Below are 23,687 nucleotides of genomic sequence, written 5' to 3'. Positions count from 1 at the left end.
GCCTGATTACACAGGCAGACCGCTCTTGAGACGCGCGCTGTAATAGAAGGTTCAGTGACCCAGGCTGCCATTGTTCTCTGCACCACAGGTCCTGTTTACACCAGAGCATGCGCCCCTAAAAACTATTTTTAGCCAAGCTTAAAATAATTTCCCCCAATGAATAAGCATTTTGCTGGTTCATTTGGTGACCAGTAGCATCATTTTCTTTTTATCAAATTATTTTTTCAAGCAGATACAGATAAAACAAAATTGACATCAGTTACCTAATTATACAATTAGGACATGTGAGCCGCAGCCTCTTTACATCTTTTAGTGTAAATGTACCTTAATCATTATAATGATCAAAGTCAAGATAAAATTAATTTGGGGACCACTGAATTATCAAAAAGTTCCTGGTCCTCAAGTTATGAAAATCTGACTTATGTGCAACTCTGTTATGAACATAAGATGTAAAAAAAACAACTAGTACCCGCTTCATTGCTCCACCGTCCAGTCCTCTTCTCTCCACCTCTGCACGCCACATCCCCGGCCTCTTCACGCTTGGCCAGGCCTTGGAGGTTACTGTGCTTTAAATTCATGACGTTAAGATTTGCACCGTGATCTTATGATGCACCGTGATCTCCGAGACCTGGATGTAGCCAGAAGTCTTGGTCAGTAGTGAAGAAGGTGTAGATTTCATGCGACGGCGGAAAGATGAGGAGTGAGCGCTGGAGAAGGTGTGATGGGGTGACTAGTAGATTGTATACCATTTGCCGGCCCTGTACCTTTTCCGACTGGCATAGAAACTCAACTTCCAAACAAAACTACAGAACCTATCTAGTTTATAACCCAGGGACTGTATATTTAGATTCCAACTATCTGAAGAAATGTGGCTGAAAAGTAAATATTAAAATGAACCACATCTGCTCTACAACATGGTCAGAAGAATGAGAAGAGGGCTGTAGGGTTTCCTAAGGCCGCTTTCTTCTTAGTGGTAAAAGTAATGGGATCAATGAAAAAATGCAAAAATTCCCCCATAAATGTGGCCATATACAAAGTGATAAAACGTAGGTAGTTCAAGACACTACACTCACCCACTTAAGCCCCAGGGGTGTTGGACCCACAGTAGATATACAAAAATGCTAAATTCACAGGAAATATACAAGGTATGCTAGACTCGACGCGGTTCTCCTCATTGTAGGCTCATCTGGAGCACATATTATGCAAGTTCATAAAGCAGAGAATATATGAGAACATTAGGTCGCTGCACATGCTGCGTGGTGGGGCTGACCTTTACTGCCACTGGGCGAGACATCCTCCCATTATTGGACATTGCATCCAGAGCATGCACGAGGCACTTTATCAATAAGGCCATCACTATCTTCATGACATTTCACACTTTATAGTGCTATAAGTGTTATTTATTCAGCACATCTGTTACTTTGCAACAAGATGATTTTGGTACACCATGTACAGTATTGTTAGCTTAGTACAACCTGCCACAGTACTGAATATTGCATAACCTGTGTAAACGTATTGTTGCCGGTCTTTTGGGTTATACCATACAATTCTCTATATGGAGTGTACCTTTGTGCCATGGTTTTTTCGCCACCAGCTAAATACGATCTTAGTGCTGAATTTAAGTCTGTTTGGATCATTGCCCAGAATAAGTGTTTGGCGATTTAGCATCCCTGTATAACATATTTACAGGTTTTTCTCCTTCGCCACATTGGGGGACACAGGACCATGGGTGTTATGCTGCTGTCACTAGGAGGCTGACACTAAGTTGAGACAAAGAGTTAGCTCCTCCCCTGCAGCATACACCCTCATGCTGGCTTCCAGAGACCCAGTTCAAGCTTAGTGTCCGTAGTAGGCACACTGGATTTAACACTTTTTTACCGGACGAAGGGGGCGACGGAACCTTTCAAGGCTCCGATCTCCCCGAACCAACAACAGGCGAGCACGGGAGGTTTACCTCTCCGTATCCTCTCCTGCGACGTGGGATGCCACTGCCTGAGCTGATTCTTTGGGGGTGACGGGCCCCTTTCAAGGGACCGATCTCCCCCCCCCCCCCCCCTCCTTACAGACGAGCACATGGAGTGTCCTCCACGTATCCTCTTCTGCGGCCAGGCCTATTGCCGGACATCTGCCCTGCCCACCAGGTTTTACCCTCGGCTGTTCAGAGGCTCCTTTTCATTGTGGCGTCCGTGCAGCCCCCACTGCATCACCACTGAGAAAGCTGATGATGGAAGGAGGCGGACGGTTGCTCCCCACCCCCCTCTTATGGGGTTGGTGGATAGAGGCTCCCCCAACTTTGCACCGTCCTAACCACCCCGGGCACAGCTAACCTGCTGCAAGCTGCTCTGCAATTCCCCTCCATTCGGGGTAAGTGCCACCTGGGGGGTCGGTCGTTCCGGAGGGCTCATTTCTTAGGGTCTCCACAGGGCTACTAGGCGCAGGCGCGCTGGGCCGAGGTCATAAATTTAGTCCCCGGCTCCGGCCTAGTGCGGGCCGCATCCCGATAGGCCCCGCCCACTGTTCGCATCATCCTGCGGCTCCGCCCGCGGTCCTGGCACTTCTCGCTCCCTGCGAGATTACCCTCCCAACCCCCGGCGGCCATCTTTTTTACACTGCACACCACAGCTCCATCCACCCTGCACGTGCCAAGTTTTCCTTTCTGGACGCCGGTCGTCTTCTCCATCAGCGCCGCCTTACCTCTTTGCGGGACACAGGACCCGGGTAAGGAGACCGCATTAGGTGCTTCCCTGCAGCGTTACCCTCGCTTCCATACTGTATAGACCCTGAGGACTATTACTTATATTGGGGTACATCATGTCGCAGTCAAGAGCCAAAAAGATCACCAAGGTGCATACTACCTTTTTTACTGCGTGTACCACCTGCCAGGCTCCACTCCCTCGGCCTCAAAGTTCCCCTCTCTGCTCAGCCTGCGATGCCCTAGGTACCCAGGAGCCCTCTGCCGCCACCGACCCCAGTGACCCCAGTGTATCTAGCCCTCCTGAGTGGGCCGCGTCACTGTCACAGTCCATGGATTCTTTAGCCAAAGCGATTAAATCCCTTCATGACCCCTCTGGGGAGCGGGGCACTCTTTTTCATGGGTTAAGAGATCCCTCCATAACAGGTGAATCGTCGGTAAGCAGGGGCCGCTCTCACCGGAAGGAGGCATGGTCATCCAAAAAACGGATCCGTACTACCTCTCCTGAGCATTCACCACGTCATTCAGCCTCTGGTAGCTCCACTTTTCGCTCACCCTCTCCAGGGGCTCGTAGCGATCACGACTCTGAATATGAGTCTGATGCATCCTTAGATCCGGATGCTCCGGAGTTTAGATCTACTGTTGACTCCCTCATCGAGGCAGTCAATCATGCACTAAAAGTGGACGATGACCCTAATTCTGCTCCGGACCATTCTGTCTCCTTTACGAGAACCACGCGTTCCCATAAGGTGTTCGCCTCTCACCCACGTTTCCTGGATATAGTCAGGCGACACAGGGAGCGTCTGGATAAGCGTTTTACGGGCAAAAAGGCCCTGGAATCGAAGTATCCCTTTTCCGCAGATCTTGTTAAAGATTGGACGGAATCTCCACTAGTAGATCCTCCGGTATCGCTCTTGGCTACCAAAACGCTCTTATCCGTACCTGATGGTGCTTCAATTAAAAATCCCACAGAACGCCAGCTAGATTCCCTAGCTCGCTCAGTGTACGAAGCCTCAGGTTCCTCTCTATCTCCTTCCTTCGCTGCGGCTTGGGTTGCCAAAGCAATGGTTTTCTGGGCAGATTCCCTTGCAAAATCCATTCAGGATCAGGAACTTCCGTCTGAGGAGGCAGACCTTGCCAAACAAATTGCCATGGCTGGAGATTGTGATGTACGCGTCTTTAGACGCAACGGACTGTGCAGCAACACCATCACCATTAGGAGAGCTATTTGGCTTAGAGAGTGGCGCGCAAATTCCTCCTCAAAAAAGTCTCTGATTTCCCTTCCCTTTCAGAGCGGACGCCTCTTTGGAGAAAAATTAGACCAGCTTATTTCCGATGCTACAGGAGGGTGGTATTTCCTGATGAAGGGGGCATGAGACCCCTGAAACGCGTTGAATAAAACCACTGTGAATCAACTATACTCTCCTGAAATTCATCTTAGCGGCAGCACGCAATTTTAACTACAAATCTCCCTTTGAAGACGATGCTACAGGAGGGAAGAGCAAGTTCCTCCCGCAACACAGGCCTAAAGCTGCTTTTCAGCGCCAACAATATTTTAGTTTTCGGCCCTTTTGCAGTAGCCCATTCTGATCCATTTCCGCTGCCTCGTCCAGATCAGAACGATCCCCACGCACAGACAGAGACTCTCGACCTTCATACAGGCTGAATCAGTCCTGGCGAGGAAAGCCTAGGCAACCCAGAACCAGAGGGTCCAGGCCTGCCAGATTCCCTTCGCAATGACTCGGGGACTATTCCAGTCGACACCTCCAAAGTAGGCGGACGTCTGCTTCTTTTTCAGCAAGTCTGGCTCTCCGTCGTCCACGACGAATGGGTCAGAGATCTGGTGTCTTCTGGTTACAAAATAGAATTCTCCACCTCCCCTCCAGCACGCTTTTTCCCCTCTCGTCTCCCAAGTTCGGGGGCTCAGTCTCGCGCTCTTCACCGCGCCATCGAATCCCTCCGCCACAACGGGGTCATTGTTCCGGTCCCAGAGCACCAGAGATTCAGAGGTTTTTACTCAAACCTCTTCGTCGTTCCAAAAAAGGATGGGACGGTGCGCGCTATTTTGGACCTAAAGCTCCTAAACAAGTATGTAAAACTTCGGCACTTCAGTATGGACTCCCTCCGGTCAGTCATTTCCTCAATGGAGACAGGCGACTTCCTAGCATCAATAGACATCAAAGATGCTTATCTTCATATCCCAATCTTCCCGCCACATCAAAAGTTCCTCCGTTTTGCCATCCAAGAGGACCACTTTCAATTCACGGCCTTACCCTTCGGCCTTGCCACTGCGCCCATGGTATTTACAAAGGTCATGGCGGCTGTCATGGCCATTCTTCACTCCCGTGGAGTGGTCGTGTTGCCATACTTAGACGACCTCCTGATAAAAGGTCCGTCTTATCAGGCCTGCGAAGCAAGCGTCCGCATTACCTTCGATTCTCTTTCGCGCCTGGGCTGGTTAATCAACTTGGACAAGTCCTCCCCCGTTCCTGCCCGACGGATCTCCTTCCTAGGCATTATCCTGGACACGTCAAAGGGACTGGTCTTGCTCCCTCGGTCCAAGGCCCAACAGCTTCAGCAGGGAGCTCGGACGCTCTGTCATCCTCGTCCACGGTCCATTCGGTTTGCCATGAAGATCCAGGGGAAAATGGTGGCCACAATAGAAGCGGTTCCCTTCGCTCAACTCCATCTCCGCCCCTTACCACAGGCTCTGCTGGACAACTGGGACAGGAGTCCCTTATCCCTCGATCGGCCATGTCCTCTGTCCCCACGGATCAGGCAAGCTCTCACATGGTGGACTCTGGGATCATCTCTCCTCCAGGGGAGGTCTTTTCTCCCGATCCGCTGGCTGGTGGTAACTACCGACGCCAGTCTCCTCGGTTGGGGAGCGGTGTTTCGACACCACACTGCCCAGGGGCGTTGGACAATTCGGGAGTCGAGGCTCCCTATAAACATCCTGGAGATCCGAGCGATCAGACTCGCCCTGAGACGTTTTCACTTCCTACTCGCGGGTCACCCACTTTGAGTCCAATCAGACAACGTCACAGCGGTGGCGTATATAAACCATCAGGGGGTACCTGCAGCAGGGCGGCGTTGCAGGAGGTCTCCCACATTCTCCGTTGGGCCGAGGACAACCACTCCACCATTTCCGCGGTGCACATTCCAGGCGTCGAGAACTGGGCGGCGGACTTTCTTAGCTGTCAGGGCCTCGCCTGGGGGGAGTGGGAACTCCATCCAGAGCTTTTCCGGCAAATCTGCCTTCGCTGGGGAACTCCGGACATGGATCTGATGGCGTCCAGACTGAACGCCAAAGTTCCCAACTTCATAGCACGTTCTCGGGACCCCCAGGCCATCGGAGTGGACGCACTGATATCCCCGTGGCATCGGTTCCAACTCCCTCGCGGCTGTTGAAACCTGGATTCTAACTCAAGCTGGTTTCTCCCAGCAGGTCATTCCCACCATAAGCGCTCGCAAAGCGTCTTCCGCTTGCATCTATCACCGCACCTGGAAAACCTTCTTATGGTGCAGGCTCCGAGGTCGCCCTCCGCTTGTTTTCTCAATCCTTACCATTTTGGATTTTCTACAGTCCGGCTTGGATTCTGGCCTGGCGCTCAGTTCCCTCAAGAGTCAGATCTCAGCGTTATCTGTGTTGTTCCAACGTAAGATTGCTGCCAACTTGCAAGTCAGGACCTTCATTCAAGGGGTCTCCCTCGCGGTACTCCCTACAGAATGCCGTTAGAGACCTGGGATTTCAATTTGGTTCTGAGCGTTCTTCAGGAACCTCCGTTTGAACCTCTGCAGGACGTCCCGCTAACTGTCCTCTCCTGGAAGGTTGCCTTCCTTGTGGCAGTAACATCTATCAGACGGGTCTCAGAGTTGGCCGCTCTATCCTGCCGGGCACCTTTTCTTGCCTTCCACCAGGACAAGGTAGTCCTACGCCCATCTCCGGCTTTTCTCCCTAAGGTGGTTTCATCTTTTCACCTTAATGAAGTTATCATTCTTCCCTCCTTCTGCCCACAGCCAAAACACAGGGTCGAAAAGGCCCTTCATACCCTGGACGTGGTACGGGCCCTTAGGAGGTACATTTCCAGAACTGCTCATTTCCGCAAATCGGACTCCCTCTTTGTGCACCCGGAGGGTCACAGAAAGGGTTTAGCCGCGTCTAAGGCCACGATAGCCAGATGCATCCGGTCTGCTATTCAAGAATCCTATCAGGTCAGGGGCAGTCCTATCCCGGCGGGGATTAGAGCACACTCCACTCGGTTGATGGGTGCTTCCTGGGCCATCCGGCACCAGGCAACGGCGGAGCAGGTTTGCAAGGCCGCAACGTGTTCTAGCCTGCATATTTTCACAAGACACTACAATGTCCACATTCAATCTTCTGCGGATGCGGCCCTTGGCAGACGTATTCTGCAAGCGGCCGTCGCGCATTTATAGTCCGATGGTACACTGAGTTATTTGGTTGTATTGTTTCCCACCCAGGGACTGCTTTGGGACGTCCCATGGTCCTGTGTCCCCCAATGTGGCGAAGGAGAAGTAGGGATTTTTGTGTACTCACCGTAAAATCCTTTTCTCCGAGCCACTCATTGGGGGACACAGCACCCACCCTGTTAGCCTGTTCGGCTCGTTACCTTTTTGGTTCTTGACTTTCTCTGACATGTTATACTCTAATGTTATGTCATATATTATTATTAATCTCCTACTGCTTTTACACTGAACTGGGTCTCTGGAAGCCAGCATGAGGGTGTATACTGCAGGGGAGGAGCTAACTTTTTGTCTCAACTTAGTGTCAGCCTCCTAGTGACAGCAGCATAACACCCATGGTCCTGTGTCCCCCAATAAGTGGCTCGGAGAAAAGGATTTTACGGTGAGTACACAAAAATCCCTATTTTTTACTCTCCCTGATAAGTAATTCTGATAGGTTCTCATAGGGACCCTCAGGGAGAGCTGATGGTCAGCAGGGCGCCATTTTCTTATCAAGAGGGTGCCAAGCTCCGCTGAAAGGTAGGGACGAGGTTAGTGGACAGTATAGGGTGACGACCCGTTTGTCTTGAACTACCTACCTTTTTTTATCACTTTGGATATGGTTGCATTTTTGTGTGGATTTTTTTTTTTATATTTTTAATTACGGTATTACCAATAAATGGTGGTTTGGTTTTTTTGTTTGTTTTTTTAAATCTGTGAACATATTAGTAATACTAATTGTATGCACCTTTTCCCTTGACTAATCAGTGATTAGTGGTAACAGTATACAGGCTTGGATATTGGCGATCGGATGAGGCAATGAATGTCGGTATTGTTGTTGTTGCACATAAGATGCTATATTCCGATGTGTGTCTCTGCATTGCAGGGTGGGAGAGGGTCGGGCATGCTGGAGTTTGGGGAATGCTTACACTGCCTTAGGAAACCACGACCAAGCTGTGCACTTTGCAGAGAGGCATCTGGATATCTCGCGAGAGGTAAGAATGGCTTGTGTGTCAGAACATGGCGGCGATGCCTCTGTATTGTCTGTGCCGGTGTCCAGCTTATGTGTTACTTGTGGTATCTAGAACTAGACAAACTCCTCTCACGGTAACACATGGATATACACATGCTCAAAACCGCTCCAGCAACTGGGATTACTATACCTACCGGCATTTTTACATGTCCACTGTTCCACCATTTTAAGAAAGGTCGTTATTTTATTTATTTTTAATTCCTTTTTATTTTAATCCAAATTTTTCTGATTGTAAGTTCCATCAGTTGTCCTCCCATTCTCATGGGCTCCGATCATTGTTGACAGGCAGCAAAGCCTAGTGTGTGGTCTTATTCTAATTAGTAAAAATGGAATCTGATCCTATCAATCAACGGGAAATTATAATATTAGAATTAGTTGTCAAAACGTGTCCCAGAAACTGAAGCCTTGATGTCAGTGTGAACAGTGCTTTATCAACAAGCTTCATTACATGGAGTACAAGGCACGACCTTCAGAGGCCCACAACCATTGTAACCCAGCTGCAGGCATTAGATTATCACTCCGACTGCTGGTAATACCATTTTGTATTTTTATGATGACAGCTTCCCTTTAATGTTGTGATCATGTATGTATACGAAGGCCATATAGAACAACACTTGACTTGTGACCTATAAAACATTTTTCTATGTCTCCACAGTTAGGAGATCGTAATGGGGAACTGACAGCACAACTGAACCTGTCGGACCTACAGATGGTGCTGGGGCTGAGTTATAGCACCAATACTTCAGTGCTGTCTGAGGTGCCAGATTCAGAGACCAGTTCACTCGGTAAGGAAAACAAACTACGTGTTATATATTTCTGCCCGTTGTTCATTTACAACTTATACATAATAGTAAAGAAATTTTCACCCCAGGCAGAAAAGGGCCCCTTGTGCAAGAACAATATATGGGCCCTTTGCAGCCCAAGAGCTCCTAAAAACCAAATATTGCTCCTGTTTTGGGGGTATACATGGCCCCCTTGCCTCTTGTGCCCCTGTGTGACCGCACAGGTAGCAACAATGATATGTCCACTCCGGCCTTCCAGATAACACGATGTAGAGGCAAATCCTTGCTCTAGTGGCAAAATCTGCTGAAATCTAATGTCCCGGAGCTGCAAATCTCCTCATGTCACTCATTGTGGGAAACAAGGATCCAAGTGGATTTTACACTTCCAATTCCTGATTACCCAAATCTTTGTGGAGATGAGCAGCATCTGATGTGCCTCTCCCACCTCCAAGTGAGGGAACATTGACTCTGGCCCCAGCGTGTGCCTCTATATATTGTCTAGCGTCGTATTGTTTCCTTCTTCACCACAAGTAAAGAGAATGGCAGAGCTTCTCGCCCAGATCTGCAGGGAACTGGCGTCAGACCTTCAAATGTAGAAAGATCTATTCGTCTAATATCTTATGTTCCCGGCATTGTTTAGCAGGTGCTCGACCACGTTTGAGCAGACGTCACAGCATGGAGAACCTCGAGCTCGTGAAACTAACGCCAGATAAGGTGACCGCCCTGAATGTCTCACTTATGTGTCTTCTCGAACTTTGCATTGTGGGAAAATGTACTTTATATTATTACAGGCTAGCAAAAGAAATGCTATCAGAAGTCTTTTTGCCGTCAGATTGCATAGGGCCGGGTTGTCCTCTACACAGACAAGCCCTTCTGAATCTTTGTTTCCCCCAGTAAAATAACGCCTATACTCGCCTACAGTGGCGGCGTCATTCCAGCGGCGTCCGCACTGGCTCTCCCAGGGCTTGCATAGAATTGTTGTTGCGTGAGCCAATCAGCGCTGGCTTCACTCTCCCCTCCTTTGGGCAAATCAAGACATCCAGAGGAAATGAGAGATGTAGCTGCTCACCTATTCCAGATGTAAGTTACGTGTGTAAGAGGGGAGAGTGAAGCCAGCGCTGATTGGCTGTAGGGATTGCGTGACATAATGTCATGCAAGCCCCAGGAGAGCCAATGCTGACACCGCTGCCGGAGGTGACAGAGGAATGGGCTGTCTGAGTACTGGAGAACCTTTTTACCTGCACTCCTCCTTATTCCTGCCTGTGATACAGATATTACTTACACCAGTTCAGCATATTTACCTGCTTATAACTTGTGCAGGCCTAAGATATTCAGACTGCTAATCATTACTGACGTATGCATGTCCTTGTCCAGTAACATCTAGACTCAGGGCACCTTTGCATGGTAACTAAATGGTCACAAGTGTGACGTAGGACTATTACTAGGCTCCTAAACCTTGTGAACATGGGATCTGTAGGAGATCAGAGGAGTGTTCTGGCTTTCAGCCCTTCACCTAAACTTCTCCATTCCTGTGGCCACTATTACATGAGGACATAACCAGGCTCTATATTTGTCTGTAAATTGTTACCTTCAGGTACAGAACTGGAACAGTGAGATCCTGGTAAAGCAGAAACCTCTTCTATCCAAACCATCTGCCAAGCTCATGTTTGTCAATAGGCTCAAGGGCAAGAAGTTTAAGAACAGCGCATCCAAAGTCCTGCAAGATGCCAGCAACTCTTCAGATGCCAACAGGAAGATGTCCAATTCACAGAGGGTACATTTTTTTTCTTTAAGTAGTAAAGGAAACCTGTCACCAGAGAAAAATGCTAAAAACCTGCATATTCGGGGTACATCTGCAGGTTAATGGCGTTAATAACCTGCCCAGCGCCTTCACTTACCCAAACGTTGCAGGGAGAAAATGAACTTTATTCCCCCGGCAGCATTCAGGTTTCAGCCATGGAGATTGTCAGCCCCAGTTCAGTCACCGCTCTGAGTATAGAGAGCGGTGTCTGTAACCGAGCCGCCGGCCCCGACTGTTACTGGCACTGTATTAGGGCCGGCTGTTCTTTTGATGTGTGACGTCCCCTAATGGAGGGGGAGCACCAAGGAGCAGCTCCAGCGTCACAGAATTACAGCTACTGTGAGGATGGGAAACTGCACTATTGATGATATCCCAATCGTTTGTGAAGGTTATGAGCATTAGGATAATTTATTTCCCCAGCGTATCCCTTTAATGCCATGCTTATACATCGTAGGCATGTCAGGGAGCGCTCTCTACAAATACCCGGTGGCCTCTCTCCACCCGATGCCCTTGAGTGACAGTCTCTGCCTATACACACACATACATTTAAAAATTGTCTGCGCTGCTGGAACGTCTCTTGCAGGGGTATTTGAAGGTTCTTTATTATCCACTACTCGTTTAATGCTGTACTGCATCTATATAAAGTGTATAACAGTGACACGGTGGGCCTGCTTATAGTCAGTGCGGGGGGCGAGGATACAGCCGCTGCTCTGTCTACAGAGAGGAAGATGAAACCGGCACCACCCATATGACTGAAAGTCCAAGCCTGTCAGGGCCCTCAGTGCGGCCACTGCACAATGTGGGACCTGCAGGTGGTTAACCCCGGATTTGCAGGTTAATAGTGTTTCTTTGCATAACGGGTTCCCTTAAGATGGGCATAGTGCACACTAGGTAATGAAGTGCTTGCTGGAGTGCAGACTCCTGACCCGTTAAGTGGTGTGTGCTACTTGATGAATCAGGGGCATCTGGCACCCAATGTCCGCGTCCACTAGGAATGTACGCCATCCTGCCTAGATTGGTGGACTTGTCTGAGACTGGCGTGGAAACACCAACTGTTGCAATATTTTTGCGCAAAAAATATTGTGACTTAAGGATTTTACCTCAGATTTCTGGTGTAAGCACCTGAATGAATCGGCCCCTATAGGTGTAAGTGTTACCCAGCAATAAACACTGGCGCAGTGGGTGCTGTGGTCGTCTTCATAGACACCAATATAACAAGAGGCTGTCCTATCAAGCCAGCCCCTGACCTCACTGCTGGTGGAGGCAAGCAGCACATATTCTGTGGGGGAAGTCTTATTCTGTGGGTGGTGTCGCGCAGTTTGTCCATTTCTCCACAAGGGGCGCTGCTCGCTCTTGCAGCTCTCTCCTCTGGCTAATAGCCATGAGATGGCACCTTGATTTAAAGTCTGTATGGAAAGTTGATATGTGAAAACTCCATGTTTATCACCTGAAATTGAAATTACTAGTAAATATGTTACCGAGTCCTGATTTGCAAATCTCCTTTGTGATGCAGAAATCTGTTACTTAAAGGGAGTTTGCACAAATGACTGATGAAACAAATATGATAATGAGGTGCTTGGTGCACACTGGGTGTAGCCGAGTCGTTCAGTGCACCTTCCCATCTACTTGTTTTGCATCTCTTGGAGTTAGAGGATGGCGGAGATACATGGTAAAACAAGTAGGTGGGAAGGTGCAGTGACCTGCTTAGCCACACCCAGGGTGCACTGAGCATGTCATTAGCATCTAAATAAAAAACGTTTGACAAACACTGCAATAGGTTTGGGAAACTAAAGGAACAATTGGTACGGCTACTACCCCGCTGCCTGGCATTGGCCATATACCTGATGTCGTGTAGACAACACGGCCGGAAGCCAATCCGTGAGCTCAGCGGTTCGGCCATGTAGCTGGAACACAGAGCTGCTGGGCTCACACGGACTGCGGCTGGGCTCACACGGACTGCGGCTGGGCTCACACGGACTGCGGCTGGGCTCACACGGACTGCGGCTGGGCTCACACGGACTGCGGCTGGGCTCACACGGACTGCGGCTGGGCTCACACGGACTGCGGCTGGGCTCACACGGACTGCGGCTGGGCTCACACGGACTGCGGCTGGGCTCACACGGACTGCGGCTGGGCTCACGGACTGCCGCTCTGCTAACTTGTTTTTTAACGCGGCTCTTACTGTTAAAGAACAAAGGTTATTGTTGGTACACCGCCTAGGTCATGTAGCGCTATGTGGGGCTCATTCGAACAGTCCGCAGTTTGACCACTGGGCAATGACAGTGGTTCAAGAATTATACCCCAAAGGAGGTTCACTGTGATACAACCTCAGTAGTTGGATTTTGTAATTGTGACGTTTCATTTAAGCAAGGGGCGTAGCGGGGATAGCATCAAACACCATCACAATTCGGCGTATCCTCTGGCTGCGGAATGGAAAGTGGACGCTGCCTCAAAGAAGTCCCTCACGCACCTCCCGTATCTCAGTGGGTCACCTTTCGGTGAAAAGTTGGACACACTGATATCCAACGCCACCGGGGGGGAAGAGTACCTCTCTCCCTCATCTGAAACCTATACAAACTTACAAGAAGTGTAACAAAACCGATTCCGATCCTTTCGGAATTCCTCGAGCTGGTCCGTCTCGCGTCCAGCACAAAATCGTAACTGTTCCCCACACAGGGACAACTCATGGTCGACGCAAAGGTCGGACAAGACCTGGCAGTTAAAAGCAGGCCAGTCAAAGCCCAAAGGAGGTAAACCTTAGATTTTTTTCCTCCTCATGACTCACGGACCCCGGAAGTCATCCCACCCGTATGCGGCCGACTTTGCTCTTCCAGCAAGTCTGGATGCCTACTACAGAAGACAGGTGGGTCAGGGAACTAGTGTCTTCCGGATACAAGATAGTGTTCAACCTCCAACCCACCGAACGGAGTCTTCCTCTCTGTTCCCCCAAAACCGCCAGCCAAGGCTCGTGCCTTCCACCAAGCGGTTCCCTCGCTTCTTCAAGCAGGAGTCATAGTACCGGTTCCCACGGCCGTGCGCTTCCGAGGGTTCTACTCCAATCTATTCGTAGTCCCCAAGAAAGGAGGCAGCGTACGGCCCATACTGGACCTAAAACAACTCCACAAATATGTACGGGTTCGTCACTTCCGCTGGAGTCCCCTTCGGTCCATCATTGCGTCCATGGAGAAGGGAGAATATCTCGCCTTCATAGAAATACAAGACGCATACCTGCATATACCGATTGCACCTGCTCGTCAGTTTCCTCAGGTTCGCAATCGACCAGGACCACTACCAGTTCGTGGCTCTTCCGTTCGGACTCGCCACGGCTCCGAGTGTTTACCAAGGTCATGGCAGCCACCATGGACGTCCTGCACTCCAGAGGCATAGTAGTCATTCCATACCTGGATGATCTACTCATCAAGGCTCCTACCTTCAAGGACTGCGAGCTCAGCGTCTCAATCACAATCGACACTGAGTCGCATGGGCTGGTTAGTCAACCTACAAAGGTCATCACCAACCCTGAGTCAGTCTCTGACCTTCCTGGGAATGCTATACAACACCTCCAGGGGTCTAGTGCTCTTTCCCAGGGACAAGGCACTGGCTCTCCGCCTAGGAGTTCGCATCCTCCTCCGCAAACCCCCTCCATCTCTCCGGTTTGCCATGAGAGTCCTCGGCAGGATGGGGGCAGCAATAGAAGCAGTCCCATTTGCTCAGTTTCACCTCAGGCCTCTCCAACTAGCCATTCTCATGTCCTGGGACAGGAATCCCTTTCTCTCTCGACAGGGAGTTCCGGCTAATATCGTCAACCAAGAGGTCCTTGCACTGGTGGCTCAAGCCAACTTCACTAGCAAAGGGGAAATCCTTTCTCACAGGTCAGTGGAAGGTTCTGACCACCGATGCGAGCCTGAAGGGTTGGGGTGCAGTGCACCTACACCACAGGGCAAGTGGTCCCCAGTGGACGCGACCATGCCCATCAACATCCTGGAAATTCGTGCCATCCTCCTGGCATTGAGGGCCTTCCATCACTTACTGGCAGCCTCTCACATCAGAATACAATCGGACAGTGCCACCACTGTGGCATATGTGAATCACCAAGGGGGGACCCGCAGTACCCAGGCGATGCGAGAAGTGTCACACATCCTCCACTGGGTGGAGGACACAGGCTCGGTTCTCTCGGCGGTCCACATTCCGGGTGTGGACAACTGGGAAGTAGACTTCCTCAGACGACAAGGAATAGATTCGGGAGAGTGGTTTCTCCATCCCGAAATTTTTCGTCAGATCTGCCATCGCTGGGGGACCCCAGATGTGGACCTAATGGCATCCCACTTCAATGCCAAGGTCTCCAACTTCATGGCCAGAACACACGATCCGCGGTCACTCGGAGCAGACGCTCTGGTTGAGGACTGGACCCAGTTTCAGCCTCTATACATTTTTCCACCCCTCCTCCTGTTATCCAGAGTGGTGCGGAAGATCAAGCAAGATGGAGTTCCAACCATCTTAATCGCACCGGTCTGGCCCAGACGTACATGGTACGCCGACGTCGTTCAACTTTCAGCAGACGCCCCCTGGCTCCTCCCCGACCGCCCGGATCTTCGATCACAAGGCCCGTTCTACCACCAGAACTCAGGGGCTCTCAATTTGACGGCATGGCCCTTGAAACCTGGGTTCTAACCCAGGCAGGGCTCTCGACGGACATCATTGGAACCATGATCAGGGCACGGAAGCCAGCCTCTGCCAAGATTTATTACCGTACCTGGAAAGCTTTCTTTACCTGGTGCGAATCTCGTGGCCAGACCCCACTCCCTTATTCCCCACCCAAAGTACTTGGTTTTCTCCAATTGGGTGTGGAGGCCACCCTTCGAACCCCTTACGGAGGTCCCGCTCCGCCTTCTCTCCCAGAAGGTGGTTTTCCTGGTGGCAATCACCTCGCTACGCAGGGTGTCTGAACTGTCAGCACTCTCCTGCAGACGGCCCTTCATGGCCTTTCACCAGGACAAGATAGTTCTTCGTACGATCCCATCCTTCCTTCCGAAGGTTGTGTCCAACTTCCACCTCAATGATGAAATTTCACTACCATCCCTTTGTCCGGTCCCGGTTCATAGAGTGGAGAAGGCCCTGCATACGCTTGACCTCGTCAGGGCATTGCGTATATACGCGTCTAGAACTGCGTCCTTCCAGAGGTCTGATTCTCTTTTCCTCCTTCCGGAAGGCGGCCGCAAGGGTCTGCCAGCTTCCAAAGCTACCCTTGCCAGGTGGCTCAAATCCACCATACAAGAGGCCTACAGCCTTAAGAATTCTCCTCTTCCAGCTGGTATTACGGCACACTCTACACGGGCGGTAGGGGCCTCCTGGGCCATTCGGCACCAGGCTTCGGCACAACAAGTGTGTAAGGCGACCATTTGGACTAGCCTACACACGTTTACTAAACACCACAGGGTTCATACCCAGTCCTCAGCGGACGCGAGCCTGGGTAGATGTGTTCTGCAGGCGGCGGTGCCCTAAGTATAGAGGCCTGTCTGTACAATATTCGTCCATTGCTTCCCACCCAGGGACTGCTTTAGGACGTCCCATGGTCCTGTGTCCCCCAATGAGGTGACAGAGTAAAGGAGATTTTTGTGTACTCACCGTAAAATCTCTTTCTCTTAGCCTCTAATTGGGGGACACAGCTCCCACCCTGTTGCCCTTTCCGGGCCGTTGTAACTGTTGAGTTCTCATATTGTTTTCTTGAGCTCGTACATAGTTGCCTTCTTACAGGCATAATTATGTTATTCATGTTACATTCCTCCTACTGCACAAAACTGGAGAAGGCTGATGCCGTCCAGGGGTGTATACTGCAGAGGAGGAGCCACAGTTAATCTTTTTCAGATTATGCATAGTGTCGCCTCCTAGTGGACAGCAGAATAACACCCATGGTCCTGTGTCCCCCAATTAGAGGCTAAGAGAAAGATTTTACGGTGAGTACACAAAAATCTCCTTTTTTTTTCACCTTGTATGATGATGACGACAAATCACAAGCAGGAGGTATCATGCTGGGGAAAAAATAAAACGGCCACCAGAGATGCTTGTAACAGGCTTTTTCTATGTGAGACATGTAATGACACACACAGCTCTGCTCTCCTTACCAAACTCACTGCCAGCATTGGCTGTGGTGGGGGAAGGGAGTACATCGGCCACGAGAAACAACTCTGCAGCCCTCAACTGACCACACAGTTCTACTTTACACCCCCTAAGTGCACACTGACAGTGCCATGAGATGAGAGCTGCAAGAGGTGTTTACTAATGATGAGCGAGTATACTCGTAGCTCTGGTTTTCCCCAGCACGCTCGGGTGGTCTCCGAGTATTTGTTAGTGTTCGGAGATTTAGTTTTCATCGCCTCAGCTGAATGACTTACAGCTATTAGCCAGCTTGATTACATGTGGGGATTCCCTAGCAACCAGGCAACCCCCACATATACTCAACCTGGCTAATAGCTGTAAATCATTCAGCTGCAGTGATGAAGACTAAATCTCCGAACACTAACAAATAATCGGAGATCACCCGAGCGTGCTGGGGAAAACCCGAGCAACGAGTATACTCGCTCATCACTAGTGTTTACCATGACACACAGCTCTGCTCAACTCTCCTCCTACACTTGTAAGCACTGATGACGGCAGTGAGATCAGTGATGAGAGCAGGGCTGTCATTACATTTCTCACATAGAGAGAACCTGTTCTAAGCTTTTTGGAGGACATTTTATTTCCTCCCATGACCTCTTTGTCTTATGATTGGGCAATATCATGCAGGGAAAAAGGTACCCCCCTCAAAGACTTTCTACTAACGCCCCCTTGGTTATAGTGGAAGTTAGAATCTAACCTTTATAAGCTAATATCTCCGCAGCAGACATTAGACATAACATTTCTTCATCTCTGCAGCCCTTATTCCATGGTGGGGCCGGAGTCCTCTGCACTTGTTTCCTTTGCTCTGTGAACTGTTGGTGTCTAAAATGAACTCCAGCTTACAGGCCAGTTTGCTGGGTTCAGTGTATGTTGCACCGTTCCATGGACTGGTTTGTGTTGTATTAACTGATATATCTTTTCTTTCCAGAAGTCTGCCGCTCCAGACAGTATTGGAGATGAAGGATTCTTTGATCTTTTGAGTCGATTTCAAAGCAACCGAATGGATGATCAGAGGTGCAGTTTGCAAGGCAGAAACCTCCTGAGCGTGCCCACCGCTACATCAACGCCTCCCAAATCCATGAGAAAATGTACGTTCCTCATAAACTATGTGAAATATTGCACTTGTATATTACAGTTCTCATTTCTTCCAGCACACCGAGATTGTGTCTGTAGTCTCCCATCACTTGACTTGGTGATTATAGTGTTGTTACATATAGGTGGCCTTCAATATTTATGTTCCTGATATAACAAAAATAAGCATAATGGTAGGAAGAGATTGGATATTTTGATTTAATGCGTGGTGTTAAAATAACACATCCAAATTGGTAGAAACCTGATGTTTTAAGGAGAGACTTGACATAATGGAGGCTAACTGACCACCAAAGACTCTGTTCACACTGGTGTCTTCTATTTGTACAGAATGTGTCTATTAGGCTTCGGCCCATTTCCTTTAACAAAGGGATCAGGTTTCTTTTAATTCTTTTTCAGACTGGAAGAGAAAAAAGTGTGAACAAAGTGTTGTATCTGTATTGTTCTGACCCCAAATCAGATTACAGGGATCTTCAGTGAAGCCAAATTGTGGAAATATTAACCCTACTATAACAGGCTAAAGTATTTACCTCCAGCGAGAGCCCATTATAAGCCGGCTGTTGTCAGCAGAAGTGTTCTACTCTGTTTCAGTCTTTAAGCCAATGCCAGAAGTGGAGCATAAAGGGAATGGGCAGACTCTACTTCTTAACTGTCTGGTCAGTGATTTGTGATTCCTTTTCTCTGCAGCCTTATCTGCGTCTGTTGTATCCCCTCACACGGATGAGTTTCTGGACCTCCTAGCCAGCTCCCAGAGTCGGAGGCTGGATGACCAGAGAGCCAGCTTCAGCAATCTACCTGGTCTGAGAATCGGCCAACAGCACAGGAACTCCGTCCTGGGCCACCTGATGACCACTGAGAACAGAGAGCCAGATGATGATTTCTTTGACATGCTGGTCAAATGCCAGGTAAATAGATCATATAGAACGTCCTGCAAGTCTTTTTTTTTTTTTTTTTTTTTTTTTTAATAAATAAATGTCTTTAGGCTTGATGATGAGCCATGGCGACTTGATAGATGAACGATCTGTAGGAAGATCGATCTTGTGCAACCCTAGTTCATAGTCTTCTCCGCAGCTACCTTGATAGTATGAAGCCATCAGGTTGCTGGTCTTCCTCTTCACCTTGTTCCTTCTATTCTTCTAACCTGCAAGTCTACGTGATAACAGACTCCCTTGTAAGCACTATGTCTCATTCTTTTAACTGCTGAAGATTCTGTCTCATTCTTGTTCATAGTGGGGGAAGGGGCACAATGAGGGAGGGCATAACTTCATTAAGAAATACCAGCACCCCCTCAGGCGGTAAAGCAACTCCGCCAAAACACACTGCTTGTGCCTTTAAGGATTTCTGCATTTCTCTATGCTCCTATAGATAAGTCCACCTCTGTCTCTGCCAGGGCAGATTTCTGGAACCGCATTCATGATTATCTAAAAAGCCCTGGCCTCCCTTCATTGAAGAGTGAGGATATCGCTGCCCTAGAGTCCTATCTCTGAGCTGGAGCTTAAAATTGCAGTCAAGAATTCTTCAGATAAAGCCTCAGGTACAGTTGGTCTCCCTCTGATCTATTACAAAATACTCGTCTCATTCGCTCCTTCTTATCTGCCATCAATAACATATCTGCTTGCTCGGTATCTCCACTTCCCAAAGATGCACTAAGGGTACCGTCTCACAGTGGCACTTTTGTCGCTACGACGGCACGATCCGTGACGTTCCAGCGATATCCATACGATATCGCTGTGTCTGACACGCAGCAGCGATCAGGGACCCTGCTGAGAATCGTACGTCGTAGCAGATCGTTTGGAACTTTATTTAGTCGCTGGATCTCCCGCTGTCATCGCTGGATCGGTGTGTGTGACACCGATCCAGCGATGCGTTCGCTTGTAACCAGGGTAAACATCGGGTTACTAAGTGCAGGGCCGCGCTTAGTAACCCGATGTTTACCCTGGTTACCATCGTAAATGTAAAAAAAAAAAAACGTACATACTCACATTCCTGTGTCCGTCAGGTCCCTAGCCGTCTGCTTCCCGCACTGACTGAGTGCCGGCCGTAAAGTAAAAGCAGAGCACAGCGGTGACGTCACCGCTGTGCTCTGCTTTCACTTTACGGCCGGCACTCAGTCAGTGCGGGAAGCAGACGGCTAGGGACCTGACGGACACCGGAATGTGAGTATGTACGTTTTTTTTTTTTTACATTTACGATGGTAAACATCGGGTTACTAAGCGCGGCCCTGCGCTTAGTAACCCGATGTTTACCCTGGTTACCCGGGGACTTCGGCATCGTTGGTCGCTGGAGAGCGGTCTGTGTGACAGCTCCCCAGCGACCACACAACGACTTACCAATGATCACTGCCAGGTCGTATCGCTGGTCGTGATCATTGGTAAATCGTTTTGTGTAACGGTACCCTAACTGCCAACATTACGATTATACATAAAGTAGGTAAAGATCCTGTGCTCCAGCTATCGATCATTATCTTTACTTATTGTAGACTTGAAACTTTTTACCAAAATTCTATCAACCAGACTAGCGCCCTTGCTCGGAGACATTATTCACCCTGACTAGGCGGGATTTATTTCTGGCAGAGAAGCGAGCGACAACACCACTAAGGCCTTAAATCTCATTTATAGAGCCACGTTAGATGACGCACCTTTGATGCTCTAATCCACAGATGCTGAAAAGCCTTTGATCGGTGAACTGAGTGTTCATGGATGAGGTTTTGAAATCTATTGGGTTGCAGAGCTCCATGCTAAAGTGGATCGGTTCTCTCTCTAGTATTCTCTCCGCCTGTGTGTGGGTGAATGGGGTTTTCACCGAGATATTTCCAATTGCAAATGGCACTCGGCAGGGCTGCTCCCTCTCCCCTAATTTCTATCCTCACTCTTGAGCCCTTCCGTAGGTGTATCTGGTCCAACCCAGATAATATGGGTCTAAAGATTCAAAATAGCCCTTAAAAACATTGCAGCTTATGCGGATGACCTACTATTCTTCATTACTAACCCGATTGTATCTCTCCCCAGCTTGATGTTGGAATTATAAAAATATGCAGTTTTGTCTAATTTTAAAGTCAACGTAATGAAGTCAGTTTCCTCATTACAGAATTCATTTAAATTTCGTTGGTCATCTCAGACCCTGAAGTATTCAGGCATTCTCACCTGAATATGAATTCCATCTTCAAACTTAATTTTTTACCTTTGCTCCTGAACATTAACGTTTGTTCAAAGTGGTCTAAACTTTATTTTACTTGGTTTGGCAGATGCAAAATTCTTAAAATGAATGTTCTCCCTCACATATATCTTTCTCCTTCGCCTCATTGGGGGACACAGGACCATGGGTTATGCTGCTGTCTCTAGGAGGCTGACACTAAGCTGAGACAAAAAAAGGTTAGCTCCTCCCCTGCCGTATACACCCTCATACTGGCTTCCAGACACCCAGTTCAAGCTTAGTGTCCGTAGGAGGCACACTGATTTTTATTCTCATGGATTTTTTCTTTTTAATCTATTCCGGACGAAGGGGGCGACGGATTCTTTCATGGTCTGATCTCCCCCGAACCAACAACAGGCGAGCACGGGAGTTTCACCTCACCGTATCCTCTCCTGCGACGTGGGAGCCACTGCCTGAGCTGATCTTTTTTGGGGCGACGGTTTTTTCCCTAGAAGGGCACCGTTCTCCCCACTTAGTCCAGACGAGCACTGGTGTTTTCCTCCAGTACCCTCTTCTGCAGCCAGGCCTTTTTATGCCGGACTGCCCTGTCCACCAGGTTTCACCCTCGGCTGTACAGAGGCACTAGTACCCGTGGCGTCCGTGCGATATTCCCTGCATCACCACTGCATGCGGCTGATTCAGGGGTGGACGGTTCCTCTCCACCCCCCGTTTCTGGGGCTGGTGGATGGAGGCTTCCCATCCCCTGCACCGTCCCTGTCTTCCACCCCAATTACCTCAGTCCCGGTGCGCTGCTCCATCAGGGTAAGTGTCTCGGGGGTAGGGGGGGTGGTCACTGGTCCGGCGGTCCGGAGGGCTCCCCATGTTCTAGTGGCACTCCTTATTCTTGGGCCTCTTGATACCGCGGCCTTCAGCGGCAGCGCGCCAGGCCGATGGTACAAATTTAGTCCCCGGCTTCGGCCTAGACGACCGGGAACCTGGCGCTTCCCGATAGGCTCCGCCCCCTTTTTTCGCGTCATCGCGCGGCTCCGCCCACCTCTAGTGGCACTTCTCGCTAGGCTCCGCCCCCTTTTCGCTAGACTCCGCCCCCTTTTCGCGTCATCGCACGACTCCGCCCCCTTTTCGCGTCATCACGTGGCTCCACCCACCCGTCCTGGCGCTTCTCGCTGTGTGCGAGATCTTCCCCCAGGTCTCGGCGGCCATCTTGGATCTCATATGCACGCCGCAGCACCAGGTCTTCCAGCTGCAGCGTCCCCCACGTGCAGCTCTGTGCACGCCGGCTGTCGCCTAGTTCTCCTGCCGCCTCCCTCTTCCTCGTTGGGACACAGGACCAGGGTAAGGAGACCGTCAGCGCTCTCCTGCAGTCTCGCTCTCGCTTCCCCTCCCAGGGAATCAGGCTAGCCCCTGGCATTAGTTTACACCATGTCTCAGTCTAAGACTAAGAAATCCACAAAGGTGCATTCGACCTTTTTTTCTGCGTGTACCACCTGCCAGGCTCCACTTCCCCGCCCTCAAAGCTCTCCCCTCTGCTCTGCCTGCGATGCCCCAGGTGCCCAGGAGCCCTCCACCGCCACCGACTCCGGTGTACCTAGCCCCTCCCCGTGGGTTGTTTCACTTTCGCAGTCCGTGGATTTTTTAGCCAACGCCATCAAATCCATTCAAAATCCTCCCGGGGAACGGGGCAATCCGTTACAGGTCCTAAGGGATCCCTACGTAGCAGGGGATTCGTCTACCAGCAGGGGCCGCTCTCCACTTATAGAGGCACGGTCGTCCAGAAAACTGATCCGTACTACCTCTCCTGGGCGTTCACCTCGCCACTCAGTTTCTGGCAGCTCCACCTCTCGCTCACCCTCTTTGGGGGCTCGCAGCGTTCAAGACTCTGAACATGAGTCCGAGGTATCATTGGACCCGGAGGCTCCGGAGTTCAGAGCTATGGTTAACTCCCTCATTGTAGCAGTCAATCACGCGCTTAGGGTGGATGATGACCCTAATTCCGCTCCGGAACACGCGGTTTCTTTTACCAGAACCAAGCGTTCCCACAAGACTTTTGCCTCTCACCCAGCTTTTCTTGATATAGTCAAGCGTCACAGGGAGCGTCCAGATAAACGTTTCTCGGGTAAGAAGGATCTGGTATCGAAGCATCCCTTCTCAACAGATCTCGTGAAAGACTGGACGGATCCCCCTATAGTAGACCCTCCGGTCTCGCGCCTGGCCTCTAAAACACTTCTCTCAGTCCCGGACGGCGCTTCAATTAAGAGTCCCACTGAACGCCAACTAGACTCCCTAGCTCGCTCAGTGTATGAGGCCTCAGGCTCTTCCCTGTCCCCCTCATTCGCCGCGGCTTGGGTGACTAAGGCAATGGTTTCCTGGGCGGATGCTCTAGCGAAATCTATTCACGAACAGGACCTCCCGTCTGAGATGGCGGACCTGGCTAAGCAGTTAGCCATGGCCAGTGATTATGTGATGTACGCATCTCTTGATGCGGCGAATTGCGCAGCATCGGCGGCCGCTAACGCCATC

At 49.9% G+C, this 23,687-nt stretch overlaps 2 protein-coding genes across 5 annotated transcripts in view; one reads left to right on the top strand and one right to left on the bottom strand.

Annotated features, from left to right (window-relative positions):
- CLCC1 (chloride channel CLIC like 1) overlaps positions 1–23,687 on the bottom strand; it is a 233,456-nt gene that overhangs the window by 78,057 nt on the left and 131,712 nt on the right. The gene's annotated exons all lie outside the window — the stretch shown is intronic.
- GPSM2 (G protein signaling modulator 2) overlaps positions 1–23,687 on the top strand; it is a 54,132-nt gene that overhangs the window by 22,226 nt on the left and 8,219 nt on the right. For 3 of the 4 annotated variants that reach the window (XM_077278346.1, XM_077278343.1, XM_077278344.1), the window contains 6 exons: positions 8,043–8,151; positions 8,845–8,974; positions 9,612–9,685; positions 10,566–10,745; positions 17,857–18,016; positions 18,705–18,922. In XM_077278346.1, coding sequence (XP_077134461.1) covers positions 8,043–8,151; positions 8,845–8,974; positions 9,612–9,685; positions 10,566–10,745; positions 17,857–18,016; positions 18,705–18,922 — 871 coding nt within the window. The remainder of the gene's footprint in view (positions 1–8,042; positions 8,152–8,844; positions 8,975–9,611; positions 9,686–10,565; positions 10,746–17,856; positions 18,017–18,704; positions 18,923–23,687) is intronic. The other variant, XM_077278345.1, reaches the window with a different exon arrangement.

The sequence above is a fragment of the Ranitomeya variabilis genome, chromosome 8 (genome assembly GCF_051348905.1).
Source record: "Ranitomeya variabilis isolate aRanVar5 chromosome 8, aRanVar5.hap1, whole genome shotgun sequence".
NCBI lineage: Eukaryota > Metazoa > Chordata > Amphibia > Anura > Dendrobatidae > Ranitomeya > Ranitomeya variabilis.
The sequence above is the reverse complement of the archived record's forward strand: the minus strand, read 5'-3'. Positions and strand labels throughout refer to the sequence as shown.